Source organism: Melozone crissalis, unplaced genomic scaffold, assembly GCF_028551555.1.
Source record: "Melozone crissalis strain CALT ecotype California unplaced genomic scaffold, PUWL_Pcris_2 ptg000036l_1, whole genome shotgun sequence".
NCBI lineage: Eukaryota > Metazoa > Chordata > Aves > Passeriformes > Passerellidae > Melozone > Melozone crissalis.
In genome coordinates this window covers 15,402,302-15,428,182 of record NW_026535814.1, presented here as the reverse complement: position 1 = coordinate 15,428,182, position 25,881 = coordinate 15,402,302, and the positions used below count along the sequence as shown (strand labels likewise).

The 25,881-nt window shown below is 39.5% G+C and overlaps 1 protein-coding gene across 1 annotated transcript in view; it reads right to left on the bottom strand.

Moving 5' to 3' along the window:
- Positions 1–295: 295 nt before the first annotated feature.
- KIAA1328 (KIAA1328 ortholog) overlaps positions 296–25,881 on the bottom strand; it is a 113,956-nt gene continuing 88,370 nt past the window's right edge. The window contains exon 7 of the mRNA XM_054283405.1: positions 296–571. Coding sequence (XP_054139380.1) covers positions 355–571 — 217 coding nt within the window. The 3' untranslated portion in view covers positions 296–354. The remainder of the gene's footprint in view (positions 572–25,881) is intronic.

Genomic DNA, 25,881 nt, shown 5'->3' with positions numbered 1-25,881 from the left:
GCTGTTGAATGTTAGGCAGTTCTTGCAAACTGCTTTAGAACAAAAAAAATCAATAATGAAATATTCTTCCGATATAAAGCTGGCAAAACTGTGACTTCAATGTATTAGAAAATGTTGTAGATTTAAAAAAAATGCTATTCTAAATTGATTACTTGGCACATGAAAGGTTTAGGAAAAAAGTTAACACTTTCTGATTGGCGTACCCCAACAATATACTTGCATCATGATCACTAAATCCAAAATGAACCTGGATGCTAATTAGCTATTAGAATTAGAAGAATTAGAATTAGAAGAGGGAAAACAAGCGGTGATCACTCCAATAATTTCAGAGGAGGTGTGGACCAAGGAGCAGTGTCAAATGAAGAAGATCTCCTCCAGGAGCCGACTCTCCTCCAGCTCATCTGCTCTGCTCCTGGGGCTGCAGGGGCTCTGGCACCAGGAGGAGGACAGCCTGTGGCTCGCGCAGCAGGGCGGGTGCAGTTTGTTCCCGTCACAAGGTTCCCAGCAGAGCTGTCCTGGAGCTGATATTGGGCTCACAGACTCCACCAGGCCAAGAAGAGAGGCTTGGTACCTACAGAAACACACCAAGAAAACAGAGCTCTGTTAAGATCACAGCACCATGCAGGAATTGCATCCAGTTTTCCTGCCTCCATAAATCAGACCAGACCTAGATTTGTTTGACAGGGGCCACTGGCACAGAATGCATTTTGCTGTATGGACTCCTGTCAGTAATGACAACACAGAGCTACTGAAAAATAGGCAAGCAAAGCATGGGTGCTCAGGTTATTTTAGGCTGTTTCATCAGCTTTTCCTTTTGAGGTGTGTAATGTCTTAGTTGCACTCTGGAGACTGAACACAGACCTCAGAGAGATGACAGCCAAATACACCAAACAAGGCAGACCCACACTGGTAATGGTAAAGTGACTTATACACATGCTGCACTCTTTTTTTTGAATAGACCTCTACACTTGATTTAGTTTCTCAGGGATTTGAAAACAGCAGGAGACTTTATTATTATTATTACCACAAACTACATGTGCTTCCTGTAAATCTCTGTGTACTATATGGAGTCTGTCTGGTGGAACCAGTGAAGGAATAGAATCTAAGCAAGGCAATACAGAATCAACACTTGAGGCACCAAGAGAAAAGGCAAAGGTGCTAAGCATCACTCAGGTTGTCCTTTAAGTAAAAGTGCAGACATGAGGGAAGGTTGCAAGCCAATGTGATCTGGCAATGCTCACTGAATAATGGCAGGTACTTGAGACAGAGACTTTCTATTAATATTCACAGGAGACAAGACTTGATCTAAATACCAGCACAGGATTGATCATTACAATATATTTCCTCCTGTCCAATTTTAAATGTCTTAAACAATACCATTTCCACTGCTTCCCTAGGGAGCCTGTTCTCCAGCAATCTCTCAGTGATATGTAAGAGATATCACTCCAGAGTTTTACCCAAAAGTCCCTTTGTTCCATGCTGTTGTTAGCACCAACCTGCCTGATCTTCCCAACCCTCAAAGCCTTCCATGCACAAAACATTATTCACATTATTCATCCAAATGAAATTATCAGCACAGGTGATTGGATCCATAGGGTATCTCTCTTGTAAGCAAATAGCTCATCTATAGCATGAGGAACACATCAAGCTGGTCTCTGCTTTGAGAAAAGCCTCTGTTTTTACTTTTGTGACTGTAAGAACCTAGAAAGACTAAGCAACTAAGACAGCTGTAGGTTTCTCAACTCAGATGGGATGAAAAATCCTTAAGAACAAACATCTATAGCAGCTTATGGATGTGAGAGATTAGCAGTGGCCCATGTACCTCCTAAAGGCAGACTCCCACCTGTGCTGTCCAACAGCCTTGTGCAGCAGCAGCAGGTAAAAAGCTTTCCCACCCTGAACTAGCCATGCCATGAAAAACACCCTTCTTGATCTCCACAAGTAAGTGCTACATCCTACTCATCACCAGAACACTATCACAGAATCATTTAGACTGGAAAAGACCTCCAAGGCCATCGAGTCCAACATTTGACTGGTCACTGCCCTGCCAACCAGACCAGAGCACCGGGTGCCATGCATGCTCATTTCCTGAAAGCCACCAGGGATGGTGACTCCACCGCCTTCCCAGGCAGCCCATTCCAGTGCCTGACATGACAAGGTAATTCACTGTTGTATCTGAGACACAGAACATCTCCCTCAGCTCAAAGGAGTTAGCAGAGGCACTGATTGGTTAATACCAATGCTAATGGTGACTACTGAAGTTATGCTATAAAAGCTATTTCTTTCAATTTTTATTTTTTCTTCCAATCTGATGTTCAGTGTCATTTCTAATACAGTCTGACTTGACACTACTGCCTAGCAGGGCTCTCTCCTGTTTGACTACAGGTTGTTTTTTATTTTCCCGAAGATGTGTTAGATTTAATCTCACTCACAATCAAAAAGCTAATTTGCAAATGTCTTTTCCACATTTTAAGCTTTTCTTTCTATTATCTAAGTAGCAAAATATGAGTGGCTCAAAATGAAAAAGTACAGCTTTTGTTTCAACTGGATCTTGTTCATGGGTAACCCTAAGCAAATGTGATGTCTTTTAGTCACCCTAACAAAAAAGTTCAGAAGGATGTGGAGTTTTGGGTAGCCAAACCAGATAATTTTAGAGAAATCTGTTGTTTGTACTATCATTCAGAAAGTACCCTTTAAAAACTGAAACTCCTCAAAGATATTTACAACATAAAATGGAATGAGCTGCACTGATAGCAAGAACTAGCGCACAGATATATGAGATTTTTCACATGGAGAAAGTTTAAGACTAGACTCTATACAGATACACACATGTGGTTTGAACCCCAAAGAAACCCAGTTAACACACACACTGCTTTCATTAGCCACACCTAAAACTTCTTTTTAGATTAATCTAGTCTAGCATACAAATGCTTATCTCCTCTGACGGTAGTGCTATCATAAAATTTCAATTTGTCCAGCAGCCACATGCAATCACAGATTAGGCAGGGGAAACCAAACCAGCCAGTGCATTTACAGCAAATGTGCAGGCCCTAGATTTCAGCAGTACCTTCGAGTTCATTTCTTCTGCAAGTTTATCTAAGTTTTACAGCATTTCTGCTATCAGGAAAGCTGAATGATTTGGCAGATTACAAGCGCAGCAAATAGCAAAGATTATGTAAAAGACCAGGTGTTGTAAATCAGTCTATTTGACACCATAGTTATATATGCAATAAAGTGAATGAACTCTGCTAACAGAGCACTATCTGATAAAGAGAATGCTCCTTGCAGGTATTTAGTGTTTAATCCCAGGATAATGGTTTGCTGGGTTCATCTAAGCAACATCAGACAGCATCTGGCTGGAGGCAACAGAGTACACCTAGAATGGTTTGAAACATGCAAAGACAATTTTCTCACAATTTATTTGTAAGCCAATATTTAAAAAGACAAAGTCAGAATGCTTGAATCCAACTTTCTCTAAAACCAGGGTATGTATTCTTTGCATGACTTGAATAAAAAAGTAAAAAACAGGCTTTATTATTATTATTATAACAACGCTTAATGGCTTCAGTGAAGTCAAAGTTACAGGATCACCCACACAAGAGTCAGAACATTTCAAACAGGAAAAATGATTTTGCAAACTTGGTTTGTGAATAGTGAATGCTCTTTTAAAGGAAACTAATGGCCAAGGGTTCCCTTGTGTTGTTACTGCTTCCAGAGGAGAAAAAAATCCCAACATTCTGCAGAAGTACCAGCACTGTACATTAAGCCACATATAGAAATTCCTCACGTACAGATGTTCAACCAAGCAACCAAATGTCCCATCTGTGCTGGTGCTTACTCACATTTTCTTTGATAGGTTTTGCCCTCCCAACAGGGGGAAAATGGCATGGGCAACTGTCCCTTTTAGGATGGTGATAATTCAGTCTGTCCTCACTTTTTTTGGTACATTTGCCAGTGTGCATGGTAGGTCAGTGAGCAAGGGGAGTGTAACCCAGGTTCTTGTTAATGGATCTCTTGGAGTGGATTAAAATGAAATGTCACATAGTCCAATGGGTTAAAATAGGCTCAGCGGGAATGCCCAGATACCACCCCTAAGTGCGGGGGAACTTTCATTCCTGTGGTGGAAGGCCCCAGAAATGAGTCTGGGGGCACTTAGGGAGTCTTTGATAATTTATGATCCCTTCTCAGGGATTGCCTCTCATTTGAGCCGATAATGCTCCATCAGATCTCCCCTGGGGGGAAGAGGGCAGTTTAACAACTGAGGGAGTTATGTAAGGAAGAGCAATTAGCATAGCAAGAAGCACCATCTCGCCTTGCAGGATCCAGGCTGTGATAGTTCACCTCTTCTGTCTCATGCAGACTAGCACATGTACACCCAAAAACTCACGTCCTCCCTCAAGAGATGCGAACTTGTCCTCCGCAAAGCACCCTGGCACCTCAGCAAATGGGCAAATGTTATGAGTCATTAATCATTAATAGTCCAGTCTCTCACAGCATCTCCGCAACAGACTGGAAAATAATCTCTTTTTTTGACACTTCTCCGATGTATACTTTTTCATCTAACTTTAATGAGCTTGAAAGTCTGCATGTTTCATCATGGGAGAAGAAAATTTCTAAGGTCTACAAGTTTGCATTAGAAGTCTAACTATTTAGACAGATAAAGTTTGGTGAAAGCAATCTTCTAAAGTCTCAAAAAAATTCATCAGGAGACAGAACACTAAGAACTAGTGTACAAAGTAGAAGGAAGGCAGGGCCATAGGCAAGAGAATAGAGACAAGAGCACGGAGACTAGACCATAGAAAGCTTTGAAGCTCTTCTTTCAATGAAGAACTTTTACCTTTGCTTTTATTGTACAACACAGAACTCCAAATACATCTCACAGAGCAGCACAGAAATGCTCAGTCTGGGAGGCTGGTACAACTGGGATCAAGCTGCTCCAGTTGGGTCAGAGGAGAACTGTGACCTGGGTAGCAAAATCCACCCTGGTCAGGCATTGCACAGTGCAGTGAAAACATTCCCTTCATCTCCTCTGCATTACTAAAACAGGCTGCTAGAATTTTGTCTCCTCAGCCTCTAAAACCCTTTTGCAAATTTTATTAGAAACTCTCAGCATTGGCTCTTAATTAAATAAGTATCTAGTAGAGTTTATAACTCTTAATGTAAGAGTTTTTTAGTCTATCACTAAGATAACAGGAAACATCATAAACCATTATGATTCAGAAGAGATCATTAACCATTCACATTTTAAAAAGGAAAACAAAAATAAACACAAGATGGCACAGTCCCAAATCCCTCTTTCCACAGTGTGTCTTTTTTGCTGCTCAAGCAGCAGGAACACAGCTCTCTGAACACCTACAGGTGAATCTTAGTTTGTCCCATGTTTCCAAACTGAATGGGAACGAAGGCTTTCACATTTTTATGACAACCACACAAATACTGCTGATGCTCTGGGAACCATAAGATCACTTATGTCCAGGAGGGTTGGTCAGAAATCACCTGAAACTACTTGGTATTCCTCCTGATAAAACCTACAGGGCAATCAGAGCTCAGACAGTCCCACAATGTACAGTACCTAAAAAATGGTCAGGTTATGCAAGAGTGATGCACAGAACACATAACTGTGCGGGACATTAGAAAGAACAGTGCTCTTGAAGACCTGCTTGCCTCAACTGGCTGAACAGTGATGTTTATTTATTTAGACATTTGGGATATGCCAATGGATCTTTAATACTTTTCTATTTCCCACTGCTGGTAAAATATATTATATTTCTTACACATTGTCCAATTTTTAAACTACACTATTCTATTTTCATATCATACAGTCCCATCAAGCTATTAATACCATTTGTTCCTTCCTGAAAAAAAACAGCACAACTTCAACAAGTTTGATATTTGGAGGAGTGAGAATCTCCTAATGAAACAAAGTAACTAAACTTATTAGAGTCATAAATACTCTGGCAGTAAAATATATGTATATTTCTTTAAACAAGCAGTGTCAGATAATATTTGATCACTATATTTAGAGACATCTTTTCATTTACAGTCTCTGAAAATTTATTCTCCAACCATAAACATGTAGGAAACACATGGAATGTCTCTTTGCAAGGTGATGGCATTTCAACAAAGCATACTGGCAATACAGTTTTGTAGCTGTATAGGCTTACTTTATTTAACTGTATATACCAGAGGAAATAAAAAGGTTTATTTTTATACTACTGCTTATATTTTCAACATAAAGTTCAAAGTGATTTACTAATGTTACATGAATTGCCTTTGAATTATGGTACAGTATTGTGCCTAAGTACAAAGCCTAACACTATTTTGTATTCATAAAACACCACCTGCCCCCGAGCACTTTACAAATGCTAAATACAGCTAAAACCACATTCAAGGAGTAGGGAACAGACCCATTTTACAGAAAATTAAACAGTTTATTGTTATGATAAAGCAAATATCAAATCACTGTTTGACTGGAACAAACAGGACAAATAAAAGCAGAGGAAAAACAGATGCACATAAGAAGTGGCCTGAGCCGTCAAACTACCTGAAACATGAAGACACCACACTACTGATACAACCTGGGGTTAAATGGAAGAAACAGCCAATCACCCACACCCAAGCTCAACACGTGAAGAGCTCAATCCAAATTAAAGGGTCCTAAGCGCTTCTTGCCATCTTTAGTCTGGCATCCACAATTACAGCATAAGGGATGAGAAATTATCTCCATGGCTTGTCCTTTCAACATCCATGTACCAACCCATGTCCATAAATTTGCCTAACTGTTTTTTCAACCTGCAGTTTCCAACATGTTCTGTGACAGCAAGCTCAGGAAGTTCACTGCTGTTGACAGACATAATTTTGTTTTCTGTTTTAATACCTTGCTAGTTTTGCCTTAAGGACTGACAGCAGTTAAGCCTCTTTCACGTGGTGGAATCTGGTAAGAAACAGCTGCACATTCAATTTATCCACCACCTTCACAATCTTGCAACCCTGATAATTTTCTCAGCCTTTTCCTATCCAAAGTCATTGCTTCTTGGTCCCTCCTTAAATTGGTTCATCCTGATGATCAAATTAATTGTTCTGTGCACCTTTCCTAGCTTTCATTACAGCTTTCTTGAGAGGCAAAGACCAAGCAGAATCAAAATGTGGGTACAGCAGGACCTATGTATCCACAAGCTGTTGAGAAACTCCAGAAAGGTTTGAACTCCACAAATCCTAAACACATACTCTGAGTTCAATATTATGTAGGCACAGTGTTGATGACTCTTCTCCAAGTAAATTAAAGTTTCATTTACTCTGTTTTAATTTGCCTTTTTGGAGTTGTTTGCTACTGACATATCATTGGGCTACCTGAAAGAACTTAATATCTAAACACATGAATTTATTAGGTCACCCAAGACATTTTGCTGTTCACTTCTCACTCCGAGTCCTTGATGAAGAACCAGGCCAGTGAGTTCCTGGGGGAATCCCTCTGCTAACTCTAAAAAATGAATATTAAGTCACTTTGCTTGCTATCATTTAACCACCAGTAAATCCCTAGAAGGAACTGTCCTCTAATCCTACAGAAATTTGACTTCTTTAGCAATTTTTGGTGTGGAACCTTGGCAAAACCCTTTTGAAAATCCATAGGGCTGAGCTGAGCTGATACCTCAGATTCTTTCTTCCTCACTCCCTGCTCTGTGAGAATAATCCAAGTCTTAGCCAGCAGGCTATTTGGCCCAGGAAACCTGAGCTGAATATGTCAATGGACATTAGAGGCTGGATGGGTAGGAAAAGAAAATTGAGAAAGAGAACCTGGTTTTGCAGTCATTCCCTGAAAGGCCACACATCAGGATAAGGAAGCTTGTCTTTCATGTGTGAACTGCACCTTCAGTGACCAAAACACACCCTGAGGGGATATTCCCCTGTACTGAATGTCAAGACACCAAAACTGAAAGAAGCCACAACACAGTGAAGGACAATTCATGAGGCTGAAACACCAAGAGAAGGAACATGATTAAACTGAGAATTAAGAGACAAAGGGACTGTGACAGCCTATGATTCCCATTTTACTTTCCAACAGGCTGGAACTCAGAGCAGGTACTTCACTGTGGGATACAGGAGAAGGCAAATTCAACAATACTATATATGTATTTAAAACAAATCCAGGTGGAGACATACTTCTCACCTCCAACAGGTCTGTATCTTCCAAAAGCATTTCAGAGTTTCTTAGTTCTTAAAGAAAAAGATCAGACTGCAGAATATTTCAAAGCAATTAAAAAAAGATCTGAGCCTTTTATTTAAAATATATCATACAAGGTAAAACAGAATATATTTATACAGTGTCCTCAGCAAGAGCCTCCTGGAGTGCTGTAAAACCCACACCCACGTAATAGAGAGCTTACACTATCAGAGACTTTTAGAGAGCTCTCCGAGGCAGTATTCACAGAATCATAACCTAGAGAAGGAAAAGACTTATTAGACCATCCAGCCCTCTCCCTGCTGACAGAACTGCTCCCTGCAGTGTGCTTCCTCACATTTGTTGCTAACAATCAGCCTCTCTCTACTCTCCTTGGGAAGCCATTCCACAGCCAAATATATCTCATGCTATCATTACCATTATTACTTATTTATGGGCCACGGTATAACCTAAAGGGCCTTGATCAGGATCAGGGGGACCAACTCCAGTACCACTTGTAAGAGCACTCCTCTCTCCAAAAGAGCACACAGTCAAAAGAGGTAAGCCAAAGCCCACTGGGAAACATATAACATACCATTAAGGAGAACAGAATAGTATGGGAAGTGTCACAAATGTCGAATGAATTTTGCTCCAGAGTTAGATGGGAGGGAAAGGTATGTGTCATGAATAAGAACATCTTTCTGATAGTCACCTAAACAAAGAGGGTTTTCTTCCTCCAAACTTCACCCTATTAGTTATGGCTAAAGATTGGCATAGTACAGAGAAATCAGTTCTCTTTTTTTGATGCAAATACACCTTAAGTATTTAAACAATGCTACATTTTTTCATTCTGCTCTAGTCTCAGTCAACATTTACCTGAGCCACACGTATTTCAATATTCTCTCATAAATCAATACCTCTAGCATTGCAACAGATTTTGCCATTCTGCTTCCATCTTTGACAATTTTTTTTCCAGTAAGCAATCACCCAGAAATAAGCACCATATCCCCTAGAGGGGCTGCACAGAAAGAGAGAGGAGATCAGCTCCCTCCAGCACTCACGCAATGCTTGTTGGTGCACATTCAGCCCTTCTGCTGCTGCTTCCTTGCTTCACAGGTCCCTCCCTTACCTCTAGGTCTTGCAGAGCAGTGAACTCAATGCCTCCTTTTCTTGGGTTACTAACAATTATCACCAAATAGTGGGGAAAGTAGCATCAGAGATTACAGCCCTTGCACAGGAGAATGTGGAGAGAAGCAGCAGAATTGAGTAACAGTATCACACAACTGAAATGTGATGTGCTTGGCAGTGTTCTGGGATGTTCTCCCTCCCTAGTACAGTACAGAAGAGCTAAAGAGGACTTGAAAGAGGCTGAGGTCTCTGGTTTGCCCCTGGCTGTTGGCATACCAATCAGTGCCAGTGCTCTAAACGACACCAGATCCAGCAGCAGCATCTGAAAAGACTTGAGCCCTAAGGCAGGGCAGATAAAGACATTTTTTTCCTCCCAGTTTTCATCCTGGTTTCACCTATGGTAGCATCCAAGCAGCTGTCATTACTGAAACAAAGAGTTACTGCTGCTCTCATTCCTCCTTGCTACACAGCAGGACATTTTCACTTACTTGCTCCTCAGAGACCAACACCTGCTTTCCTCACCTTTCCACATTGCCATCTCAAAGCTCCCCATCCAGTTATCCTACCTCTTTGCTGCTGGTAACTCAGCCTTTGTTATTTCCCCACTGGACTCAGATACTGCTGCCCTGTTATCAACCTGACAAATAAAATTCAAAGTGCTGCTTCATTATTTTTGTCTCTGTGTGGTTTTAGTAGTTAAATACTAACTAACTAACTAACTAACTAACTAAAGACCAAGAATAAGAAACACCACAGACCATTTATTTCTAGGTATGGCTGCAGGCTGCAGCTGAATTGGCTTAACTGAGGTTGTAATAATTCTGGAAGGGGGAGGGTGAACTACAACATGAGCACTGGGAAGTAAAGAAACCTTTTAAATCAGATCCGCCAGTGACAGAAGAATAATTTAGAATGAAGTTTTTTGTACAAAAGAGAGAAATTACAGAACCAGGTAACTACCACAGAGTTTAACAACCACCTTCTGCAATCACTCTGTTTGTATTGTCCTTCTCTCCCCTCCCACACAGCCGTTCCTGTGTCATCAAGTCTGAAAGCTCTTCAGATCAGAAAATGAACCTTGGTGTATGCACAGCACCTGGGGCCCTGATTCTGCTGTGATATTACATAACAACTTTGCACTTCAGAGCACACTTAGCTTTTATTCCTTTTAAACATTCTATCATCACAGCACATCTTCAGCAAGATCTTCACCCTTTATTGTTCTGGGCCAAAACTAAGCTGTCATCATCTTTTCTGCCATACTTCATCCCTCTACACCTCTTGCCTTAAGAGCCTTTCTTTTCAATTTTTTTACTCTTACCAGTTTGTCCCCAAGCATCCTTCCCCTCAAAGTGAACTCTAATTCAATGAATCATCTTCAAAATTGTGCCTTTTCTTTTACAATATACTAAAGCTTCTGACAAAGGATTGCATATGCAACTCATGGTATAGTCCTGTACCTCCTCTCTGCCAGTCTCAGTGCTGCTCCCCAGTTTTGATTTCTTTTCCACTTTTCATCTCTTCTTCCCAGCACACTTTCAGCAAACCTGGGACTACCTCACCCTACAGCTTTGTGGGTATTAAATAACTACAAAACAATTTTAAGGGGCATGGTTTAGGGGAAAAAGAACCCCACCACATACAGCTCGCTAAGTCTACCACCATTTACATGGGTTAGCACTCTGTCTTTTTTGCAAGCTCAGTCCAAATTCCCAGCCTGCCAGATAATAAATCAACTTTTTGCTTCAGTTGTACAGTCATTGGGAGATCTGCATAGTTTTAGGTCAAGCATTTATACCCTTTTTATGATTCCAAAGTTTCTTACCTTGTCATTTAGTTACTGAACTGTGAGCTTTCATTGACTTTCTAACCATTGTGGCAAGAACTGTGAGAAGCTGTGCAAGATTTAAAACCTCACTGAGCAGAGGAGCAAAATCAGACTGCAGTAATTTTAAGTACATATTGGGGTGGAACTGTGACCCTGTGGAAGCCAATGGAAGTTCTGCCACCATTTCAATGGGGTTAGCTTTTGTCCCTGCCATTTCTTGTGCTGGGGTGAGTAAGTATTGCAAGCTGTCTGTTTTGTACCTTGGAAAAAAGATGGCTCAGAATGCTTGGAAATAGTTTATTCTACCATTCTATTTTCCTTTTTATCCTCCCCATCCCAGTTAAATATTTTACATACAGTCAATTGCTGTACCTAAACAGCAATTCTTCTTGTGGTTCTGCATGATCCTTTCTCTCCTGCTTGTCAGCTTAATTTCTTCTGCTGTGGCATGGAGTGTGTAATAGCAAATCCAGCACTCAAATTCTTCTGTTTCTTAATTATCTCTGCCCTGTCAGCTATATCAGTGAAAACAAGTTGGCATTAGACAATTCAAATACAAGTAAACATCAAGTTGTGATAATATAGAGTCCTGCATTACTGTCATTATGGAAAAAGCTGTTTCAGAGAGGCTTAAAAAATTAAATAAGCCCAGCACTTCTAAATGGCTAAAAACCTAAGGATATCTAAATTATTCTTCAATATCTTAATCATCTGGGAGAATCATGATCTTATATAATGGCCATTTTAAATGAAAGGTTTGCTGCTCTGCACGGTTACCACTTCATTTCTAATTGTGAATTAAAGTATAATTTAGGGTGGCTGTATGCCAACTTGACTAGAAAAATTTAGACAGTAACTCTGGTTGAAAGAAGGGGGAAAAAAGCAGTTAGATTTCTTTAAGTAATAGAAAATCACTCACAAAGTTGTACTTTAAAACAAAACACCAGAGCTTTAACTCGACAAACTGACTTGAATTAAACCACAGAAAAAAGTGCTTGCACTGTAAATCTTACAGAGCAGAAGTGATGGTAGGTTATCATTCTGTTTATTAGCATGCACTTTGGAGAGTTCAGGGCAAGTATGGATACGCATTCATTCCATTTTATGCTGCACATTACTGAAAACACATTCCTCATAAATAATTCATAAGTGCATTGTCTGAAAATTCAGATTCCAAAAATACAACACCGTTTTCAACTTTATGGTTGCTTGGTCTTCAAAACAGAAACAGACAATTGGATGGATGGACTTCACAAACCTGATAAGAACCCATCAGTCAGAATTGCACTCCAGAGGTAAATGCAAACATCTCCCAAGCCTCTGATCCCTGGAAGCAAGACCATGATGATAGACCCTGTGCTTGTGCTAGCAGCCCCTTGGTAGGGAGCAGGCAGAAAAAGAGAAAGGTCAAAAGTAACCACATAGTGAGGTGTGGTGGAGAGCTAGTAAGTTGAAACTGGGTAGAAACCAAAAGGAATTTAAATATAAGGTATATTAACAGTCAAAATACAAAGACTGAATATACCTTGTCTTGCAAAAAGCCCATTCTTCAGACCAGACTGCACTAGAAATGAGCTCTGCTTTTTGTTCTCAGCTTTTAACCGGTATCACTTTGTTTATGACATAGTAACTGGCATAATCTTTATGTCAGCTATGCTAGCATGAGTGAGGTGAATAGGTTCTTGCACTTCATCTGAAGTCTAATTCCTGCAGGGAGCAGAGTGACCACAACACACAAAAGAAACTGAAGCATGCTTCATAGGTTGGAGTGCTTAGGGTTTATATACACAGTGATTTCTGTATCCTGCTGACATTATATATGTAGCTTATACTCAGTTGTTTTTTTATCTTCATACCATGCTCAGAAGCCTGACATCAGATAGCAACTGCTTTTCAGCCAGATTTGCATTTACTTGCTCAGTTCTACTCACCTCCCAGTGACAGGCACACACAATTTTGGGCACCTTATCTAGAGAAACATTTGGTGCCCAGCTCCTAACAGAACAACAGCCCATGATCTCCCTATGCACCAGCTCTTTATATGAACTAATTCCCTCCAATTTGCCTGAGAACAAACATTGCAACTGAGCTCAAATACTTGGCATCCCAACGCACTGACTGCTTGGGTGCAGACCATATGTGAAAAAACAACGCTCTCATAAAAATTGTATTCCAGTACCCAACTGCTGTAAAACTTCTCACTTGGTGCTCCAGCGTGCAAAGACTGGGACTATCTGTCACTCTGTTCCATTTCCAGGTGTGCTGAACTCTCTGGGGTAATATTTAAATCAGCTGAGATTTCATACATCAAAGATGAGGATACATAATTCAAGAGGAGCCACTGAGATAAAACAGTAGCTGTAAAAAATACGGCGTGTTGGTGGTGCCTGGTTTAGCATGTCAAAGAGGGGCCACTGCTGGCGAGGAGCCGCACGCCGCCGGCACCAAGCAGGTCGTGTGGCAGAGCAGGCACAGCCCCTGTCAGCTTCACAGGGACACGGCCACCGAGCAGGTCTGGCACTGTGCAAGTACCAGGTTGCAAGGCACCCTACAGGAAAAAACAGCAGTGAGGCACGGAGCACGAGGCGCTCAGGCCCGGTGTCCCTTGGCTATAGTCATCACACGCTAACAACCTCTTTCAAAAACTTTACACAGGTGGTAGGTGTCCCACTGAGATAAATTACCTACTTTCAGCTGCTGAACAGATGGGCAGGGAAGTGAAATTTTAGTTTGTTCATTCCCAGCAGTAACTAGCAAAGATGATCTCGACTGCTGCAGGATTACTTTTCGATAACCACACACCTGCGAACAGCCCATGATTCTGTTAGAAACTACATAAGGTCATTAATACACTACAAAATAAGGCAGGGCACTTAACAGCTCAAGAAACTGATGCTAAGTCTCTCATTTCCATATCCTTCAGAATATACTCTAGGCTGAGTGAGGCCAGAAAGTGTACAGAGAGGGACCTCAACAGGCAGGAGCAATGGGCTCACAAGCATCTCACAACCTGCAACAACAGGAATTGCCTGGTCCTGTACTTGGAGAGGAGTAACCCCAGGCACCAGCACATGGCAGGTTTCACTGGCTGGAAGGCAGCTTTGCAGACGGATCTGGATACTTGTTGTGACACACAAAAACCCCCTGAATAGAAGCCAGCAAAGGCCAGAACTGCTGGAAGGTCGAGGGAGTTGATCTTCCTCCTCAACTCAGCACCAGTGGGACACAGCTGGAGTGCTGTGCCCTGGACTCTCCAGTGTAAGAGACATGGACCCAATGAAGAATATTATGGCTTTCGTGTATCTGACACAAAAGTAAAATGTGAGAAAGCTGGGAATGTTCAACCTGGAGCAAATGCAGCTCGGAGTGATCTCACCAAAGGGGATAAATATTTGATATGGCAAGGAAAGAAGCTGGACCCAGGCTCTTCCCTGGAGTGCCCAGTGAAAGGACAAGAGGTAATGGGCACAAATTGAAACACAGGAAATTCCATTCAAATGGAAGTAAAAAAGTTTCCTTGCTGTGTCGGTGGTTGAACATTGGCACAGACTGGCCAAAGAGGTTGTTCATCAACACAGACCAAAAGGGCAAAGACTGACTACCAAGGACTGGATGCTGACCTACCACCCATGCAGTGCAGGCATCATACAAACAGGGCAGTTTAAAATACCAATCAATGCCTGCAAACCAGGAATCTCCAGAAACAAATCAAAACATGAGCCAAGGACTTCTGTCCAGCAAAGTCTGCAACTCATGAAAACCAGAATTATGGGAAACCTGATGATACATTTGAACAAGTCACTTCAACAAATGACAACTTATACTTCATCAAGTCACTTACAACTATTCACATGCAAATATATTGCAGGATAGCCCACATCCTGTACATATTTTTTTCTTTTTTAATAAGATTGTCATAGCCACACTGTAAAAAAACTTAACAAAAATAGTTTTAGTATCTTCCCTTTAAGCTTGCAAATATTTTCCTGGCAGAAGTCCTGAGCTAACTTTACAGCAAGATCTCTCAAAGGAAACAGAACTTTAAAAAAAAAAAGCCTCAAAAAATACACTACAAAATGAATGTGACCCAGGGACTTACCCTTCTATGCAACAACACGATCAGAGTGCACAGAGACAGTGAAGTCCGCAGGGCGTGAAATTAAAATTTTCACACAGATACAATGAAGTAATGATACAATGTTACAACCTTGGCACAAAAATCTTCTGGTTTGAGTAAAGTCAGCGTCATGTGATGTTACGGTTTGTGCACTGGTAGAAAGAGTCTGCTGCTAAAAAGTTCGTAACAAAACAGAAGAGGCAAAAGCAAGAAAATTGTGCAGCTAATTACAACAGACCTGTACATTCTAGTGATCCAGACATCCCTTAAGATGCTCATCACAGTTGAATCAGGCTGTCAGTGCAGGCTGAGTTAAGAAAACACACTTATCTTTCATGTCTAGAAATCTAGATGCTGAGAGGCCATTAGGAGATAAAAAAAAGATTGGCAAGGAAGGGAGAGGGAGAAAACAACTCTCTTATGAGGTCAGTTTGTTCCCTACAAACGAGGTAGATATACAGGTTCAAAACTCCAAGCATATGGATAAGAAGAGGGATGCACAGAGCAATTAACAGAGTCAAGCAGAAGCTGGGATGAGCAGCAGCTGGAGCACTGTTAAAGTCCTTCTAGGAATTGCTTCACCTGCTAGAGTAAAAAGAAAAGGCTGTGCTGGAAGAACACTGGCTCCTAAGCAAGGACAAGGTCATTGGAACAAGAGAGGAGCTGGAAAAGCTCTGGGCAGAAGCAGGCACAGGGGCACAGACACTTTAGAAGACTGTGCCACATCACAGTGGTCACTTGCAAAGCAAGCAGCCTTTGTAGTGCAGATACACCAACACAGTCCCACAGGGATTCACCAGATACTCTGCAGGGAGCAGGAAGCTTCATTTCTAAGAGTATGGAAAAGTCTCTCATAAATCATAATGCTGCTTGTACATTACACAGAGACCCAACAGACTGACAGACATGCATTCTATAAAATACATTTACAGGCCAGAATTCTGTGGGGGAAGAATTGGAATTCAGTAATACTGCTCATTTCAAGCCACAATTTTGTGATCACAGGCACAGAAGTTAATGCATGCAAGAACTATTGGAAATGTATTTCCAGTAAACCTTCTGGAAATGTAACAGAGAAAGTCAGTCTAACAGTGCAAAGGTCATTCCTTACAAGACAAGTTTCTCATCCTACTGATCCAAGACAGTACACACAGAGAAACATACAGTCAAATGTGACTTAATAAAAACTTCAAGTCTTCAGCTTATTAATTTTTTTTTAATTTTTCTCATTTCATTCCAGTGATTTCATTAGGTTAGACTTCTTCATCTTTATTATAAAATAATCAGAACTGAAATGTTTCAATAAACCCAATTTCTGTTTTAAGTAGTAAAAGATGATTCAACGCAGATGAAGCAAAAACGAAAGTTAAAAGTACAATAGCATTAGAGGCTTTGAGAATATACTTTAAAAGATGTTAAATACATAAATTATATATTAGTACTCTAGAATGTCTTTGATTTTTTTTACATTAAAAAAAAAGAACTGTATCAACAATTTTTTTTTCATGGAATAATAGAATAGTTTGGGTCAGAAGGGACTTTTAAAGGTCACCCAGTCCAATCCCTTGTAATAAGCAGGGACATGTTAAACTAGGTAATTTTCACTACATTCTCCAGCAGTATGGAACAAAGCAAAATACTTCAAAACTTACAGGTGAGAAGAAACAAAGGTGAAAAACAACATTTAAGTCACCACCATTAAAAGAGAGAGTGCTAACTTAGTACAGGACAGAAACAAATTAGTTCCCTTCCAACACACTCAGACCAAAAGAAACAATTTGTTTCTTCCCCCCTCAGAGGGCCATAAACTAAGTACCATCCCAAAAACAACACAAAACAGAACAAAATTAATGAACATGGCCCCAAGCTACTGGGGAGATAGAAACACATTGCATGGAGCAATTTAAATATTAAATATAATCAGTATCTATAATTAAATAAATGGTGAAAAAAATCCAACTAGATACTGTTTTCCTTCTCAATTATCTAAATGTTGAAGAGATAGCTTCAGTGCTCTAATCACAGCCCATCACAAAGCCAAACTTAACAATGATCAACAGCATGTGTTTTGGAAAAGGAAACATGGCCTAGGAAGAGAAAAAAGTCAGACTTGCAGTAAAACTGGTGCACTCAGCATGAATAAAGATCTGTAACAGAGACTATAACATCGCTCTGTGTTTCCTTCAACTCTGCATCAGAAAGCTAAAGGCAGGTTACCTGCTTCAGCGTTCCCCAAAGTAAAGCCAACAAAATAAAAACATATTCAGTTCAGTAGTTCAAAATTCAATATTCTTTACCCTGAAAAATCCCCATTACTTTCCCTAAACAAATGTGGAAGATACCTCAACTCTTTCATTACTCTACCCAGGAAAAATCAGGGCCCAAATCTTCTGTTATGAAGTCCTACTGAACTCATGACAGATTGTAACATGGTAAGATTGAGACACAAACCCAAGTATTGGGTTTTTCCCAATCAGAAATGTTTCAACAAGGACAATAAGCGATAACAGCTATTTAAAAATAGATAACTATTTAAAAATCATTATTATAATACATATATCAAGAATTACTTTAAAAAGCTTTATGAATTAGAAGAAATTACAATAAAAATCTTGAAATATGTGATATTTAGAAACACAACAATGATAAAAGGTCAGGATACAAGCTCACTGCTAGTTTCTGTCTTCATTTATATCATCTGAATGTGCCATCTCACAACTCTGTCTGATGCCTACCAGTCTCTCCAGTAGACAAGAAAACAAAGAATTGTTCCCTAATCATTTTCTGCATGTCACTTTTAATTTTATAAAATTCTCATAGTATCCAAAACTTAGCCACCTCTTTTCCAAGCTGAAGATTCCTACTTGTACTGTTCATTCCATAAAAACTCTCTCACGCCTGGGAGCAATTCATTCCACTAGCCAGATGTGACAACCAACACACAGTAACCACTATTGAGCAAAAATTTGCTACAGCAGCCTTTTATTTCAGAAGCGGAAAAAATAGAAAAATGAGAAAGCTTGTTAAAAATAATAGTCATACTAGGACTCCAAAAACGGAGATTCAATCTATGGAGAAAGACTTCAGAGGGATGAAAAGAAACCTTACCAGTCTAAGGTTTAAAAAGTAAACCGCCATCCAGTGCAGTCTAAATGAAGAAAACTGTACAAACTGCTAGCTCAAGGGAAGCAAAAAAAAATATCAGAAACCCACAACCAAAAAACCCTACAAAAATCAAACCCTACAAAGAATTTCAGCCAAAGACTAAAGGTTATTCTGCTGAAAACATTAGGTCCAGCAACAAATCCCAGTTTTAAGTATATAAAACACAGAAAGTTTAAGCTGAAGCTAGAAGGAAATGAAGTTACAAAAGGAACGGGATGATAAAGCTACAGCAGAAAAACTCCATGAAATGGAAGATACATTCACCATGTAGGAACTTAGGAAGTTTCAGAAGCTACACAGGACACAGTGGAAGACCTGTTTGAAGCTGAAATGTCTTGCTAATAAATTACAGAACAAATCAACATGAATGAGCAATAATGAATTGTTGGAATCAGCTGGTACTCACTCAAACTTCTGAAGGAACTCAGGTATGAAACAGTTGAACTATCAACTGTAGCTTGTAACTAATTGCCTGAAACTGCTTCAGTTCTGAGCAAATGCAGGATTTTTTTAAGCGATCTGAAAAGATGCGGAAATCTACAAATGAAGATGTCTAACCTTTAGAACAAGCAGATTGATAGAAATTATAATAAGGAATTAATAAACTTGACATATTGGTAGAGACTAAATATAAAGTCTTCATTCACTGGGGACCTCTACAAGATTCCTAAGATTACTATGCATCTAAACAAGAAAAATATAGTTTATGTAGTCTATCTGGAGTTCCAAAAGTCCTCCAGCAAATCTATTACCAAAGACTTAAAAGCTGACATAAACGAAGAGGAAAATTCATTAATGCATAGATAACTGGCTAAAACCCAGGAAATTAAGAAAAAACCTTAAAACTGGTCTGCTATAAAGTGGCCAGAGAGGTCATCAGTGGAGCTCATAGAAACTTGTGAGGGTCTGAACTCTTTAATGCATTCACAAGTGGCCTAGAGAAAGGACAAATAAGGAGGACACATTTGCTGATAATACTATGCTATTTATGGTAGCTCAAAGAAAAGCTAAATGAGCTTCATAGAGACAGAAAACTAGAATATCACAAAGGCTTAAAAAAGTATATTAAGAACTGGAAATGGGACAAATCAGAGACTATAAAGCAAGAACTGGTTACTGTCCTTAAGTGACAGAGAGACAGGAGTGTATTTTTGAAGCAGGAAACTCATCAGCTGGAAATAACTATCAAACACCTGACAGAGCTGTGTCTGCCTGCTGAGACCATCTCCTGGTGCACAGCACAACTGCTGGGCAGGGATGGGACAATTGTGGTGCCAGGCCCTGCTCAGACCAAAACATCACTGCAGTGCCACAGTACCCGAGTTCGAGTTACAGGGCGTCAGCAAGTCACAACAGTGTAAAACAGGACTCTCCAAAGCAGCCAAACTTCCATCACCACAATTTTTATTGAAAATGTCACTACATCACAAGCTCGTGTACCGCTGAAGTAGATGCTGCATGCTCAAAATCAGGAATATACACACCCTGTCCCATAGTGGAAGGCTTTTACATCTTTAATGCCTCAGCCCTTCAATTCACAGTGCAAGCATTAAAAGTATACTAATAATCAGGGCACTGACCATGCAGCAGCACAGATTAACCCTGCATTTGCCTCCAAACCATAATGAAAATATGAATGACAAATTATTTTAATTCCACATATTCAGCTACAAGAGGGATAAGGTGTCAGTGTGCATTAATCCACACTTATTTTACAGCTCATGGGATAACAGGTATGACTAAAAGGATATTTAGCTGGTTCTAAAATAAAATAGTGAATGTAACTAGCTCAGTTTTCTCAAGATAAACAAGACAGATTCCACCCTAACTATACCATCATCACAGTAAAAGATCATTACTGCATGGACCAGCCAAGCACAAAGATGTGCTGTGGCAAGATCCTGCCCTGAGGAGTTTACAGCCTGAAAGGCCCAGGAAAGTGAAAGACAGAAGAAAAAGGGAATTTATTAAGCATAAGCAATATGGTGGAAGGATGGCAGAGACATCTTTTGGGACAAAGGCTTCTTAAAGTAAGATACAATTATCCTGTATATATTATTCATCTATTCCTCCCATCTCAAAAATAAAACAAATTTCCAAAAAACAAGAGGAAATGTCTCAGAAACATGAGAAGAGAAATTACTACAGTACTAGGTACAGAACAGTTGCTAAGAGAACCATGAAGACAGGAATCAAGACTGATCTTACCTTGCCAAGCTCTGAAGAAACTGCCATCAGAGTAGTTCTAAAAAAGTTTTTAGAAGTACAAGGCAGAACACTCAAGGTATCAGTGCAGGAAAAAGAGACAGTAACTTTTTGGTTTTTGACAAAAAAGTAGAGAAAAATACACAGGAATCTCAAAATATTTTAAATATTTTGAGGCTGTTTTCATTGCTGTGATTACAAATGCAAACAGGAATCACATCCAAAGAACCAACATTCTCTTAAGATTTGATTTGGTATTTGAGAACCTGCAAATGCACACAGGGAAAAATTGTAAAAAAATAGTAATTAAAATAACAATGAAAATGATGCAACAAGTTAACTCAGTTTCATAACATGATTTGTACTCTATTTTCCTTTGCTTATTATTACTTTCAAACTACAGTCAAGTTATTGTCATACCACTGAATGATGGAAACCTTGCCAACTACTTCAAAACTGACACGTTTTCTGTTGCACTGAGCATTCCCAGAAGACATTTCCCCTCATTTTAATACAAAATCCTGACAGATCCATGGAGCTGAAAAGAAAGGTGTAAGGGATATGTAGCTGTAATAGACCTCCCTCAACTAGTCAGGTTTGGAATAAAAGACTATCAAAAAAGACTCAAAGATCCAGTGCTAGATTAATGCAAATATCTGCTTGTTTGCAAGTGTACTTTTTGATTAAACTGGCATACATCAAGTACAATTAGAAGGGTTATTTATAACTAAGAAATACATAATTCTGCATTTTAATGAGGGTGACAATTACAGCCAACAGTTGGTAATTAACATTAATCCTTTTGCACTGCAAATCAGAATTTCCCAATATGATTTTCATTGTCTGCAATGGACACACCAAAACTGTTATTGCAAAGGAGCTATTAGGTGGGCTGCTTTCACACAAATAGGTGTTCCTGTTACACACAGTAAAGAAAGAAACCAATGATGTGTTAAATTTGATAACCTCAGATGTAAATACAGAATGTCACTTCAAAATTTACTTGATGTCTACAACACAAAATACAATCAAGGCTTATCATTTTCATGGCCAAACCCAATTCCAGGTTTCCCAAGAGCCAGGCTTCACAGGTGAAATCTGATTTCAACACAAGCTTGAAATCTCCCATTGTTAAATTTGGTTTAGATCCCAGCTCTGGGTTCACATCTGCATTTCCCCCCTGAGACTTCAAAGCTTTTAGTGGTTGTAACCGAACAGAGCAGATAAGGAGGAGCGTTTGCCCAGTCGGTATCAGCTTCCACAGCAGAACTCTGGAGCAACTACTAAAGACAGGAATAATCACTACCGAGGGATTTGCAACTGTAGCAAAACCTTATTGCAAATTCTTTCCTTAAGCAGGTTATCAAAAAAAATTTGGTTCACAAACCCACTGAATTTTAAATCTCAATCTTCCTAAATTGCGTTAACATATTTCCATTCCTTGATTAAAAATTTCTCTGAAAATAAGTTCCATGTCTATAGCAAATGTTGAACTTATTAAACACTTCTCTTTCTGATATCTCTAATCTTCAAAGAGATGATTTAGATTTGCTATGTGTGTCTTTCCAAAAGAAAAGGTATTTCTGTTTTAGCCTCTTAGCTGTTGTCTTTTCAAAGAGAAGCAATAGAAAACTCTTTTCATAGTGGTCTTTAATAGGAAAAGAGACTTAGCCCAAATCCTATCTGAGGCAAAGATCACAATGCAGCCAGTAAATGAAGCCTCTAGAAGACTGCTGAGGTGTTCAACACCTGGGTCAGGCAACTGGAGGGGGATCAGTGTCAGGTACAGGTAAATGAGAAGGTAGAAAAGGAGAACTGTGAGCAGTAAGCCAAGAAACCTACAATGCACTTCTTACAAAGAGCTGTAAAATTCACATTTATTTTGTAAGTATGAGATAGATGGGTTATTTCTACATATAGAGGTGCCCAACTAAAATCAAGATAAGTGATATTAATGTCCTATGGTCAGTATTATTGAACCTCGAAAGCAATAAAGTATGAGTCGATAAATATTACATTTGCAACATAGTTAACATTCTTCTACTGTCTCTGGCACTTATTACACATTGTAACCGCAAGTCTACAATACATTATTCATATTTGGGGTGTCACTGAGTGATGGATTGCTGTAAGAGAGGCTGTCCTTTAAATAAATCAACAAATAAAAATGCAAATGTTAACATTTTCAGCCACAACTTTTTCCATCTTGAATGGGGAATGAAAATTTCACATTATATCGACAGCCAGCAGAGAGAACAATTAACAACCTACACTGTGAATAAGAGAGATTAATTTGCCAATGTCTGGTTTTATCACTTGCATATGGAACTACATTGGACTTTTTGCATTGCTGGCTTTCTCAGGGAGTAGGCAAAACTTGTGTCTCCTACCACTTTCAGAAACTAACTCACCACCTTACTCCAAACATATTTTTAATCTCTCTAAATGTTCCTAAGTAAAATCTGGAATGAAAGTTTTCTGGTCCTTTTGAATCTTGAGTGGTGTCTGATCCTAAGGGTAAAAAAACAATTATATTTCTTTGGCAGTGCTTGCTCAGATTCTACATTCTAAGGAACTTCAGAAATCGTCTTAAGTTGATATCCATATTTAAGCATCCAAAATGCAAAGACGTGAAAATCAACTACCACATAAGACAAAAGCTTGAATCTCATCACTGTCATATTTCCTAACACTCAGCACAACAGATCTACTTTAGACAATTCCAGTGTGCATTATTAAGTATACAATTCTGCACATTATATTTTACATCAGATATTAATTTGCTTAAAAGTCCCTGAGTACACATTCACCTGAGATGTGCTGGGCAATTGGGTAAATAGTTTTGTTTTTAAAATGTCCCTAAACACAAATTTACACAATACAATCTGTTTATAAGAAATCCAACAGGCCACTGTAGTCTAACAGATAATAATACAGCTCAAATGCAGCATTCATATTGCAGGAACTTCTAAATCACTTCTTTTATTGGCTACAAGAAACTTCCCTCTAAGACAATGCATTCAGCAAATATGAAAGCTTTGACCTGAAACTGCAACCAAAAACTACAGACTTAATGCTGAAATCCCTGACTATCACACAGTCCCTTAATTTACCTAACTGTTCTTGAATTCGCTTTGTCCAAAGTGAAAAACACTACAGGAGAGTTATCTGTTTCCATGGTGAGCAGAACAAACTTTGCCTGTGTCTTTTTAAGCGCTTAATTTCTGCAGTGTTATAGGACTTACTGTGCCAAACTCAACGCTACGTGGGGAGAGCCTGACAATTGCAACAGGGCTGTAATCAAATTAAATGGTATTTCAGAATGTACAATTTATAACTTCCTTTTTTTTATTGCCCCAGAAATAGCTGAATACTTTAATTTAGTGCAGTTTCACTTCTGTACGCAATACAACATTTGTTTTGCTGATATCAGTACCTGAGCATAGGTAAGGTAAGATCTAGTTTATATGTAAAAATTTCATTACCAAATGAAAGCATCAATATGCCAGTACTTCCCTGTGCAACTCCCCTCCAGTACAGCAGAAACACAGACACTTTCTTCTAGGCAAACACCAGTTATGAAAAAATGTAACTAGTCACCAAAAAGGTAACATTTAACACAATCAAAGTAACCATGCTTCAAGAACTAATCTACTCTTCCAAATTTGCCCAGCCCCAATCATGTCTGTGAATATTTTTCCCAAATATATTGGCTTTGGTCTAGATAAATAAGCACATGGAGTAGAAGAGCTTTTCCAGACCTGCTGTGAACATAATTTGAAGGGCCTCATGCAGGTGTAGACACTTTGCTTAAGAACACTGGATAACCAAACTTGCAGTGTTTGGCCACGTTATGGAAGGCAGAGATAGGCATGCACAGAAGCCTGACAGGTAAACAAATTCACTACTAGCCCAGCTCCAGATGCCAGATAAGGAAATGCTGGGGTTTTCTTTTTCTTTCAGAGGTATCACTGAAATAACCTTGTGCACACTCACTTTGAAAGACTGGTCCTTCTACAGGTCTAGCACTAAGGCCCCCAAGGCTTACATCTACCTTCTAGGGGCACTTATTTCTTGTTCATGACATGATTCATTCTGAGACAGAGAAGGAAGCAGGACTGCAGCAATTCTTTCCCAAGCAGGAGGTAGCTGTAACACACTGAAGCCTCCAGTTGAGCCCTGCCAAGGCAGGCTATCATGCCAACACATCTTCTACCTGCCATGCCTGCTTCCCCAGCCAGCCCTCCCCAGAAGCTGTGCTAGCACCCTGGTGCCTCTCGCTGCCAGGGAGCTTCTGTCGCTTTCCAACACCTTCTCTCTGGCAGGCTCTGCATTGCTGCTGCTGCCGGGTGCCAGGGCTTGTGCTAGTTAAAGCTGGCACAAACACGAGTTGAATCTAGTCCTATAAATTTAAATAGTCAAAAGTAATTAGGTTTACATGTACTGCTGAATAAATAAATTTGCTCTTAGGCTAGGGCTTTGTGTTGCAAGTTTCAGATCTGTGCCAACTGTTGTGGTAAAGCTGTTAACCCCCCCAAATCACAGATCATAATGAACATGCTGACAAACCCTAACTTTAGTGGCACAAAAGCAGCAATAATTCTCAATATCGATTAATTTAGTTAGTTAAACCTGCAGTCTAAGCTTATAACCATTCAGTGATAAATTGAGACTGACCTGCTGCCCAAGCAGGTTTTTTGATGAAGGATAGAATCAGCTTTAGGTTTCCCCAGAAATATTTGTCCATTTGCCGTTTTTAATTAGAGAAGGCCAGGAGTAAGGGAAAGCACAACATGGCTGTTTAACCTAGTTAATAATATCTACAGCACCAATGGTGAGAAAGAAAGGGAGAGAGCATGGGAGAAAAAGCCCAGAAATACAGGATTTTTCATCAACTGGTAAAATAATACTTTAAAGATGACAGCTAATCAGACTCCTTTTACTGATCACTTTACCTGGTATGATTTCTAACAGCATATTACAACAAATATTTTACTCCCCTCTGTGGAAAAGAATAGACCATCAATCCTCTTGAATAAAATTTCTTTTTCTGAGCAGTCTTCATATGATGTGCATAATTATATCTACTTCTCAGTGCTTGAATGGAATCTCAACCTAGCACTATTAGACAGTATCAAGCAGTATCTTTACACACACTTTATCTGCTATGCCTGCCTTGCAGAGGTAACCATTGCTTCTAAGAGAAACGGTTAGGCAATCTTGTGGTTTCTGTTAGTTTAAACATACAGCTACTTGTGGGAAACAGCCCAATTTAACTCA